Genomic DNA, 11,828 nt, shown 5'->3' with positions numbered 1-11,828 from the left:
GACCGTGTCAGCGTGCACTGTGCCCGGTCCGCCCACAGGAGTCGCTAGTGCTCGATGGGACAAGGGCATCCCTGCTGGCCAAACCCTCCCCTAACCCGGACGACGCTGGGCCAATTGTGCACTGCCCCATGGGTCTCCCGGTCGCAGCCGGCTGCGACAGAGCCTTTACACAAACCCAGAATCTCTAGTGGCACAGCTAGCACTGCGATGCCTTAGACCACTGAGCCACTCGGGAGGCCCCCTAGGAGCAACTTCTACCTTAAGTGAAACTGGTGATGGTAATTATGATGGGGGTGATGATGTTCACTGTAGGTCCTGGCTGATGTGTGTTCGTGGGACCTCACCCCTGTTCCTGAACAGTACAAGAAGGCCTGTCACAGCCTGGCAGTGGGTGAGTATGTGGACACACACATACCTAATGACCACAGCTGCTACCGCCCTGCTATATCTCCTGCCACGGGAATGTCTAAATAACACATTGATCACATTATAACTTTGTAATCTGAGTTTTTTCCTTGGTGCCACGACTTCCTAGTTGATCACAATTACATGATTAAGTCGTTTAATCACGTAATAATAATTACAGAGAATTTTTGACCAAGATTAATCTTCAGTTTAATGATGCCAAAGATACGACACTGGCCAGCGCCTTTGCAGATAAACAGCAACACCGCATCGCACTGGCCAGTACCCTGGCAGGTAAACAGGCTCATTAATACCCTTTTTAAACTGATATACAAATATTATTAGCATTAGATTAGCATTAGATCATTTATATAAATGGTGAAAAGCACAGGAGCCAGAATGAAACCTTGGGGGACACCAATTTTCAACTCCACATGGATACATTGCTATCTGTTTGTGAGGTGGTTCTTGAAATGTGACCTAAGAATCAGAATCATGTCATCGTCCAACAGGCGCAGGGCACCTGAAGTCGGTGAATCTGTCCCATAACGCCCTGTGCTCTACGGGCTTTGAGCTCATCCTGAAGACTCTGCCTCTCCACTTTTTCACACAACTCGATCTGTCTGCCATCCGCTGTGGACCCACTGACCACCCAGCTCTAGAACATCTGATGTCAGTCTTCCTTTCCCAGGTAAACACACACGCACACACAAATTCAAATAAAGTTATTATATCGTGTACTTTCACATTAATTAAGCATAGTTTATGCATTTCTTTAGACAAACAATCACAGGATCTACAGTAAGTATTTACTTAGTTGAGGAAATTTGTCCAGGAAGGTACACGATAAAGACTGCAAATCTAAGAAATGGATCAGTAAATTGATGAGGAGCTTTTAATAGAATTTGTCGAAACAATTGGTTGGGTTTCTGGTAATGAAACTTTTGTTTGTCTGTAAAACGCTTGTTTTCTGTGGTCTGCTAACCAGTAAACCTAAACCACAGGTCTGAGGCAGGCGCCTTGCAAGTTGTGAAAACATTTCACAGTTTGAAAAGGAAGTTTGTCATCTGCTTATCTGCTGCACAACTTTGCCTTTGGTATTCAAGCTAAGAAACGTGTTGATATGGTAGTTAGGATACAATGGTTGTATCTTAATTGTATATTTGACTTAATGGGGAGCTATGGCAAGATGATATTTAATAGAGGAGCAAATGTAGTTGTCACACCCTGATCTGTTTCACCTGTCTTTGTGATTGTCTCCATCTTCCCCATTATCCCCTGTTTATTTTATACCTGTGTTCTCTGTTTGTCTGTTGCCAGTTCGTCTTGTTTGTCAAGTCAACCAACGTTTTTTGTCTCATCTCCTGCTTTTCCCAGTCTCTTTTTCTCGCCCTCCTGGTTTTGACCCTTGCCTGTCCTGACTCTGAGCCCTCCTGCCTGACCACTCCACTTGACCCTGCCTGCCATCCTGTATGTTTGCCCCACCTCTGGATTATTGACCTCTGCCTACCCTGACCCTGAGCCTGCCTGCTGTCCAGTACCTTTGCCCCTCCTCAGGTTTACTGACCCCTGCCTGCCTTGACCTGTCTATTGCCTGCCCCTGTTGGATTATTAAACCATTGTTAATTTGGCATTGTCTGCATCTGGGTCTTACCTTCATACCTGATATTAGTGATGGTCCCCCTGTAAGTAGGATTCATATCAACTAGTAATGTTTAGCTGGAGGCCAAGCTGAGAACTCAACACTGACATATTGGGGGATAGACATAGTACTAACTGCCTGGTTAAGGGCATACCATGAGATCTGGGATTTGATATTGGTCCCTTGCTGAAAAAGGAGAACATGGTTCTGATTGGTCCTTTGTGTGTTCCACAGGATGACAGCTCCCTGACCAACCTGAATCTTGCAGGAAATGAACTGATAGACAGCAGCTTTTCCACCCTCGCCAGGTGTGTGTGGTTTCTCTCAACGTACAGTACTGTTCAAAAGTTTGCGGTCACTTAGAAATGTCCTTGTTTTTTAAAGAAAAGCACATTTTTGGTCCATTAAAATAACATCAAATTGATCAGAAATACAGTGTAGACGTTGTAAATGACTATTATAGCTGGAAATGGGCTGACTTAAAAAAAAAAGTAATATATACATAGGTGTACAGAGGCCCATTATCAGCAACCATCACTCCTGTGTTCCAATGGCTTGTTGTGTTAGCTAATCCAAGTTTATAATTTTAAAAGGCTAATTGATCATTAGAAAACCCTTTTGCAATTAGGTTAGCACAGCTGAAAGCTGTTGTCTGATTAAAGAAGCAATAAAACTGGCCTTCTTTAGACTAGTTGAGTATCTGGAGCATCAGCATTTGTGGGTTTGATTACAGGCTCAAAATGGACAGAAACAAATAACTTTCTTCTGAAACTCGTCAGTCTATTCTTGTTCTGAGAAATTAAGGCTATTTCATGCAAGAAATTGCCAAGAAACTGAAGATCTCGTACAACACTGTGTACTACTCCCTTCACAGAACAGCGCAAACTGGCTCTAACCAGAATAGAAAGAAGAGTGGGAGGCCCCGGTGCACAACTGAGCAATAGAACAAGTACATTAGAGTGTCTAGTTTGAGAAACAGACACCTCACAGGTCCTCAACTGGCAGTTTCATTAAATAGTACCTGCAAAACACCAGTCTCAATGTCAACAGTGAAGAGGCGACTCCGGGATCTTGGCCTTCTAGGCAGAGTTCCTCTGTCCAGTGTCTGTGTTCTTTTGCCCATCTTAATCTTTTCTTTTAATTGGCCAGTATGAGATATGGCTTTTTCTTTGCAACTCTGCCTAGAAGGCCAGCATCCCGGAGACGCCTCTTCACTTTTGACTTTGTATTTAGCTAGTTGAGCTGCCTGGGTCTTTTCCAAGTATCTGCCCTGTACATTACCTCTGGTTCATGTGACCTGACTGTCCAGTACTGAGATCTGTATGTTCTGTGTGTCCTGTTGTCCAGGTGTCTGCCTCTCTGTCCCTCCATGGTGTCTGTGGACCTGTCATGGAACCCAGCGGTGACCTCAGCGGGACTCCACAGCATCCTCTCCACCCAGCGACCTTTGACCTATCTCGACCTCCAAGGTACAGTAGGCCTATAGTAGTCTATTCGTTCTCAGTCTGATTCTTTCTCTTTCTTAGTCCTAATTTATTCCCTCTCTCTCTCTTTATTCAGGTTGTCAGGTATCCGGACCCTGGGACAGCTGTAGTTTGGACGACTTGTCAGACCAGGTCCAGGACCTGTGGCTGTGCTCACAGATGCTCAACAAACTGGACTGTGAGGCACTGCAGCAGATCTGGGGCCAGAGGAGGCCCGGGGGCTGCTTCCTCTCCAGGGATGCCAAGTGCCTGCTCACTACTGCCCCCTTACTGTGAGGAAGACTCCTTGAGTTTTCACACCTTTAAAGACTGGTGTCGCTTCGATTCCAATGTGTACACTTGAGATGATTTACACTCCTTGGTCCTCATATTTGAGGCATCTTTTGGTGACACAGGCTGCAGAGGGATATCGGCACCAATATTTTGAATGCATTATGTAGGTATAATTATTACAGGGTGTGTGTGTGGGAACTCTTTCAAGACTGTTGGAAAAGTATTCCTCATGAAGCTGGTTGAGAGAATGCCAAGAGTGCAAAGCTGTTATCAAGGCAAAGAGTAGCTACCTGGAAGAACTTCAAATATAACATTTGTTTAACAGTGTTTTGGTTACTACTTGATTCTATGTATTTCATAGTTTTGATGTCTTCAGTATTATTCTACAATGTAGAAAATACTAAAAAAATTAAGAAAAACCCTTGAATGAGTAGCTGTGTCCAAACTTTTGACTGGTACTGTACGTGTAAATTGAGTCTGTATTTGTATTTTGTATATGTTTTGTAAGTATTGAATGGGAAACACAAATATTAAGTGAACATAATCATAATTTTTTTACTCTATTTGCCATGGTGCTTTTTTCCATGCAACCCCCCAACAGTTGCTGACTGACTGAAGAAATGGTCAAGCTGAGAAATTATTAAATTGCTTCATTCTGTCAAGTTCCCCCTAGTCTCTTCCCACAGCTGCTGTATCTCCAACACAACTCTGGGGGTGGAGGGTCATGAGTCTTGCAAGTGAAACAATTTTCACACCCAACTTGGTGTGAGTTTGTGAAGACACACAGCTTCACACTGTGGTTTCCTTGTTCTTAACCCACTGACAGACCTTCTTCTCACTGTTTAATATTTCCACAGAGGAGGGTGTTGGGTGAGCTTCAAGATACTTTGGTAAAGTTCCTAGTCGCACATCAGTGTTGTCACCTCAGTGTATCACTATATCACTCAGAGATTGGACCAAGGCAATTATGGTTAGGATAACTAACTTCATCACCTGTTATAGTAATTTCCAATTTATAAAAAGCAATTACTAAATGGTTTCTGTTAGTTCAACTTGTGGATGGTGCTACTGCCATCTTGTTAACTATTTAAGCATACCCATTTGTGTAAAGGGCTGCTAACCACACTTATGGTTGGGACATTTTTGAAAGCATGCACAAACCTTTTCACAGTTTGAAAGATGTGTATGCATGCATACTGAAATACTTTGTAGAAAGTGCAGCAAGTACATATTAGTGGTCAGTGTCTTCCCACAGCTGCTGTGTCTTACCTATTAGTTTGAGTGAAACCAGACTAAGACATACATGTGGTAATACTCTAGTCAAGCTAGAATCCTCTCAGAAGAAGATATATAAACATTACACCACATAAACCTGTTTTTTTTACTTGAGTCTCCCCAAAATTGCAACCCTTCCCAGTTTTTTTTATTTTTATTTTATTTTACCAGTAGACCTGTATTTCTTTAGGAACTCAGTCTTACTGTTGAGAGTTAGAAAAGTAGAATACACAAGGTGTATCTTTTGGTGACAGGCTGCAGAGGGATCTCAGGATCTCATATTAATATTATGCATTATGTAGATATGTATTTCAGTGTGTGTTTGTAGGTACAGTTATACAGTGCATTCAGAAAGTATTCAGACCCCTTGACTTTTCCCAGATTTTTACATTACAGCCTTATTCTAAAATGGATTAAGTAGTTTTTTTGTCCTCAATCTACACACAATACCCCATAATGACCAAAAAAAACTGGTTTTAGGACATTTTTGCATATTTATAAAAACAATAAAATATGACATTTACATAAGTATTCAGACTCTTTGCTCAGTACTTTGTTGAAGCACCTTTGGCAGTGATTATAGCCTTGAGTCTTCTTGGGTATGATGCATCAAACTTGGCACACCTCTATTTGGGGAGTTTCTCCCAGTCTTCTCTGCAGATCCACTCAAGATCTGTCCTGTTGGAAGGTGAACCATCGCCGCTGTCTGAGGTCCTGAGCACTCTGAAGCAGGTTTTCATCAAGGATCTCTCTCTACTTTGCGCCATTCATCTTTCCCTCGATTCCAGTCCCTGCCGCTGAAAAACATCCCCACAGCATGATGCTGCCACCACCATGCTTCACCGTAGGGATGGTGCCAGGTTTCCTCCAGACGTGACGCTTGACATTCAGGCCAAAGAATTCAATCTTGGCTTCATCAGACCAGAGAATCTTGTTTCTCATGGTCTGAGAGTCCTTTAGGTGCCTTTTGGCAATCTCCAAGCGGGCTGTCGTGCCTTTTCCTGAGGAGTGGCTTCCGTCTGGCTGCTCTACCATAAAGGCCTAATTGGTGGAGTGCTGCAGAGATGGTTGTCCTTCTGGAAGGTTCTCCAATCTCCACAGAGAAACTGTGTGACCGTCTGGTTCTTGGTCACCTCCCTAAGGCCCTTCTCCCCCGATTGCTCAGTTTGGCTGGGCGGACAGCTTTAGGAAGAGTCTTGATGGTTCCAAACTTCCAAACTGGAGGCCACTGTATTCGTTCAATACTGCAGACATTTTTTGGTACGCTTCCCCAGATATGTGCCTCGACACAATCCTGTCTCGGAGCTCTACAGACAGTTCCTTCGACCTCATGGCTTTGTTTTTGCTCTGACGTGTACTGTCAACTGTGGGACCTTGTATAGGCAGGTGTGTTCCTTTCCAAATCATGCCCAATCAATTTAATTTACTACAGGTGTAGACATCTCAAGGATGATCAATGGAAATAGGATGCACTGGAGCTCAATTTCTAGTCTCATAGCAAAGGGTCTGAACAAAACCTGTTTCACTTCGTCATTATGGGTTACTGTGTGTAGATTGAGGAAAAAAATATATTTAATCAATTTTAGAATAAGGCAGTAATGTAACAAAATGTGGAAAAAGTAAAGGGCTCTGAATACTTTCCGAAGCACTGTTCATGTGTACGTGTATTGTCTATGATTTTGTAAGTAGTCAATGGAAAACCAAAACTTTTAAGTGAACATAATTATCATTGTTTTGGACTGCTTATTGCCATGGTGCTTTTTTCCCATGCAACCTCCCGATGTTTTCTTACTAACTGAAGAAATGGTCAACCTGAGAAATGATGAAATCCCTCCATTCTGTTATGTTCTCCCTAGTCTTTTCCCATAGCCGCTGTATCTCCGACACAATTCTGGGGTTGGAGCGTCATGAGTCTTGCAAGTGAAACGATGTTACCCCCCCAACTTGGTGTGAGCAGTGAATGAGTTCTATCTCTGATTTAACAGTTATGTAATACAATTGTTTGTGACGTGAGAGAACAAAAGAATATGCCTGGTCTCCTAACTTGCTATGCCCGACCCCCTACCCAAATCATTTTTTTTGCTCCAGGAATGAATCCACCAATGTGTACACCGCCATCTTGTATTTTTTTAAATCTTCTCTCATTGATTGAGACACATTACCTGGTGTTACAATATGTAGCTAGAGAAAATAGTGTGGTGATTGGTCAAATTACAAGCCCTTGCATAATATGTTGAATCGCGGAATCCTGGAGGGACTGATCTTTACTTTCACTTAGATTAGAATACACTAATTTCTAATCCATGTAGGGAAATTTGATTAGCCGAGACATAAAACAAACATACAATAACCATATTAGCAATTTCAATAATGACGGTCATTGGCTACATTAGGGACACACATGGTTTACTGTTTATTTGAGGAATATCCTGGCATATTTTAGCTTTACATTACATTCCTATCCAACTGGTTTAGGGCTAGGAAGAATCACATTTTTTATGTAAATGAATCATTAGGACTAAGAGTAATCAATTTTTTTTATTTAGTTGAAGCATTACTGAAAGCATTATTTAAACTTTTCTGATCTTGTTCATTTCTCAATAAAAACCCTTGTGTTAATTAATACAATCATCCTCAGCAGTGTGTAATTTGTCAGTATCACTGGAATGGATTGCAACGAGGAATGTGGTATGATTTCTTAATTAAAGCCCCTAGAGTCGATGTCTGGAAAACAGCATTTTAAAGGTAGACTCAGCGATTGACATAGATTCACAAAGTTAACAGCATAGTGGGTCAATTTCCACAACAACTAAGAGCGTTGAATCGCGATGCTAAACTTTTCTGCTGTTTTTGTTCTGTGGCTACCACGTTCTAAATAGTCTGTCCTCGGTTGCAACACTCACTACCGAGTTCCAAACCGCCTCTGGAAACAACGTCAACACAAGAACTGTTCATCGGGAGCTTCATGAAATGGGTTTCCATGGCCAGAAGCCACACACAAGCCTAAGATCACCATGCACAATGCCAAGCCTCGGCTGGAGTGGTGTAAAGCTCGCTGCCATTGGACTCTGGAGAAGTGTAAACGTGTTCTCTGGACACTCACACTAATATAACATTTGTTTTGTCCCTAATGTTATCCTGAGCGTTCCTATATCTCTCAGATGCATTTCAGTCACTTCAAAACATACTTACTTTTGCCATGTATTTTTGTGTTATACAATGGGTTTCTGTAGCAGTAAGGGCAAATGTAATGCTTCATCAAATAATTGTTAAAATACAAATGAAAGTAGCTGAATGGTCCATGTTATTACTATCTTAACTATATATGTTAGCTTAGTAGATATAGCCCTAAATGTATCACTTCTAATCTAGCTGAACAAGTTTTGATCAATATGTCAATGTGGTGTATTCTTCTGGAAATGTACACTGAGTGTACAAAACATTATTGAGAACACCTCTTTCCATGACATACAGTACAAGGCTTAATCTGTAATTGATTAATTCAAATGAAATTAAAATGAAGATAAGACAGCGGAGAGATTGAAAAAGGTGATGATGAAGATTGCTCCTCATCAGTATGTACTGTAGGTCTAAACCACAAGAAAAGATGAAGTCCTTCCAAGTAACATCCTGTTGACTTGTAAGGTTTGTGTCTTGTGGTTAATGTGAGTTGTACTATCAATAGATCGTAGGTGGGGTTTTTACAGGGGGCTGTGGATAGAGGGCCATCTATATATAAAGGGGCTTGTCTGATTTGTAAGTCACTTTACCAAATCCCAACACGACTTTTACTTTTCACATCTCTACCACCACAAATCATGAAGACATCTCTGGTCCTCCTTGCCCTCAGTCTGCTGGCTTGTTCAGGTGAGATTTTATTTATTTAACTCAAGTAGTAACTACTGTATATGCAGCACATACATTGGGTCAGGGTGCAAGGGGAACTGTGGGTAGGGGGCCTAAATCAACTCGAAGTTCATCTTTGGTTTCAATACAATACAAGTACCCATCACGTGAGTGACTGTTGTATAATTCTTTCTTCAGTTTGGGAAATCCAAGGGCAATGCAGAGAGGATGACCAGGAAGCACAGTCGGAAAAGTGCATGGTAACAGTATGCTATGGTCAAAACGTTATGAACTAGCAGAAAGTTGCAGACAGTTCTGCAACTTCCTATTGGAATAATCAACCTGCTACTGTGTAACATAGCTTAACCATAGACGTAAATGTAACTAAAAACATACGTTGACTGAAGAAACTATTGTACAACCTGACTTTCACTCTCATTACATATTCAGATATACTTACACCATAACACTGAATACATCACACCATCATTTAATTATTAATAATACTTTTTTTTTGGGGGGGGGTTATATTTGAATTATTTCACAAGTTTGTAATGTAACTGTATTTTTTTGCATATCCCAACTCCCCCTGAGACACCCACAGGGAGTGAGGTCACGGCCAGGGTCACCATTGTACAGAGCCCCTGAAGCAATTAGGGTTAAGTGCCTTGCTCAACTGCACCGCGACAGATTATTATACTTTTTTCTACCATGTCCTTTCTTGTCTGTTTGTGCTTTCCAAAGGAGGAAACACTATTTGGAACCTGCTGGGTGTGTAAGTGGGCACTGAAAAAAGTGAAGGAATCCACCTCCACTTCCGATAGCCAGGTAGCTACCATAGCATTACAATTCATAAGTGTCCCTTCATGAAATTGCACTATTTACTGTGATATTTCTCTGATAATGTCAACTGTTGTTGATGATGATTTCTCATCCGTAGGAGACACTAAAGCAGAAGCTACTGTCTGTTTGCGATAAAGTTGGCTTTCTAAAATCTATGTGTAAAGGCCTGATGAAAAAACACTTGTGGGTGCTGATTGAGGAGCTTAGCACAAGCGATGATGTGAGGACCATCTGTGTTAACATTAAGGCCTGCAAGTGAGTACAAGAAACCGTTCGACATACTCTTTAGTCACTGTTCAGACAACTTTCGGGCTCCCGAGTGACACAGCGGTCTAAGGCACTGCATCTCAGGGCTAGAGGCATCACTACAGACCCTGGTTTGATCCCGGGCTGTATCACAACCGGCCGTGATCGGGAGTCCAATAGGGCGGCGGACAATTGGCCCAGCATCGTCCGGGGTAGGCCGTCATCGTAAAATGAGAATTTGTTCTTAACTGAGTTGCCGAGTTAACTAAAGGTTAAATAAAACATTTAAATCAAACTAACGGTATAGCCATGATCACTTATGCTTGATAATTTAAACGCTATTGAGTAGAATGTATTCATTAATATGAAAATATGGGGTTATGTCTTCTGATTTCCACTCATGTAGTCTTTTTGTGTATCTTTAGACCAAAGGAAATTTTGGACCTGAGCTACTGACCATGCAGCCAGTATCCAGATTCCAAAGTCAAAAGATGGATGTCAGGTGTCAAGACAATGCTATGCTGCCAGCCTCTTGGTCTTCTTTTTCAAACTAGTCACAACACAAGCATATAAATGGATGATTAAGTTATTGGAATGATTATGTTATTGGAATGATTAATTACGTGGGAACACGTATTATAGTTAAGCAATAAGGCCAGAGGGGGTGTGGTACAAGGCCAATTTACCATGGCTATGGGCTGTTCTTATGCACCACGCAACGCTATGGTATAATGGCCCTATCCCACAAACCATAAACATGTTACCAATGTAATTAGAACAGTAAGTTAGTCGTTTTGCGTCATACCCGTGGTATATTGTCTCATACGATCCAGTTTATAATAGTTATAATCATTCTTAAATTGCAGTACATTTTGTATCATCTCCAAATGTAAACCTTTTGCTACTTTAGTCCCAAATGTTGAACATTTTTAATGTTTGTTTGTGTGAACTTTTTGGCTAGCTAAAAAATAAAGCTCAATTGATAGAAAATACAACTCCTTCTTTGACATCTCTATCATAATTCTAGCAATGTATCTAATTAGAATTTTTACTGATTAACATATAGTAGAATTTGTTTTATGATAAAGCATTTAATTAACATGTTTAGGAACTCATGTTGGCAAACTTTTGTGTTTGGAATCTCAGTTTTCTGTAAAGAATCTTGATTGCTTGGTATGTAGGGTGACCATACGTCCTCTTTTTCCCGGACATCTCCTCTTTTTGGACCTTAAAAAATGCGTCCGGCCGGAATTTCTAAATCGCCCAAAATGTCCGGGATTCGGCTTTTGCTTTCTACAGTCGCCATTCATTGTGTGAGTTTTTGGGATTTTGCATTGCTTTGACCTTTCTCTTTAGGTCCCGCCTTCTCACACGCCACCATTGGTGGGTCATGTAGGCCTACGCAAATGTAGTAGAGTTAAAATGGTTATTCCAGCAAACTTCAAATTATTAGAATAGTACACAACGCAGAACAGAACAATCAGGTTGAGGGTCAGTGGCCAAAAGCCCGCGAACAGGAATGTTCCAAGTTCAGACAGAAGGGGGGAGTCAGATCGCCAGGAACTTTACTTTTGGTTTCTAATTTTAATTGTTGCGCTACTGGTGATGCCTGTTGATGTTAGGTAGGCAGCTACAGTAGCTGAATGATGTTAACATCTTCAGGTTTTGTTTCATTAAATGTATTTTATTTTATCTGGGTGCTTACGTCACCTACTAACACCCTGGTACTACCCATAGATCCCGCTCTCCTCAGTCTGAGAAAACACTGAGAGAGAAAGGTACGGGTTGCAGATTACTCCTTTGTAGAAGTCCGT

General features: G+C 41.4%; 2 protein-coding genes across 2 annotated transcripts; both read left to right on the top strand.

Moving 5' to 3' along the window:
- Nucleotides 1-575: 575 nt before the first annotated feature.
- On the top strand, nucleotides 576-5,579 carry LOC123741604 (tonsoku-like protein). The gene is made up of 5 exons (XM_045714491.1): nucleotides 576-699; nucleotides 918-1,096; nucleotides 2,282-2,355; nucleotides 3,395-3,516; nucleotides 3,608-5,579. Exons 2-5 carry the CDS (start codon nucleotides 1,076-1,078, stop codon nucleotides 3,805-3,807), a joined length of 417 nt encoding a protein of 138 aa, XP_045570447.1. The 5' UTR covers nucleotides 576-699; nucleotides 918-1,075; the 3' UTR covers nucleotides 3,808-5,579.
- A 3,263-nt stretch (nucleotides 5,580-8,842) lies between these two features.
- Nucleotides 8,843-11,000, top strand: nkl (Antimicrobial peptide NK-lysin). Its single transcript, NM_001141110.1, is given in 5 exon segments — nucleotides 8,843-8,946; nucleotides 9,124-9,185; nucleotides 9,670-9,753; nucleotides 9,866-10,023; nucleotides 10,440-11,000. Coding segments are annotated over 5 exon segments (384 nt in total). The 5' UTR covers nucleotides 8,843-8,897; the 3' UTR covers nucleotides 10,471-11,000.
- The last annotated feature ends 828 nt before the right edge of the window (nucleotides 11,001-11,828 follow it).

The sequence above is a fragment of the Salmo salar genome, chromosome ssa01 (genome assembly GCF_905237065.1).
Source record: "Salmo salar chromosome ssa01, Ssal_v3.1, whole genome shotgun sequence".
Lineage (NCBI taxonomy): Eukaryota > Metazoa > Chordata > Actinopteri > Salmoniformes > Salmonidae > Salmo > Salmo salar.
This window is presented reverse-complemented; position numbering and strand designations above follow the sequence as displayed.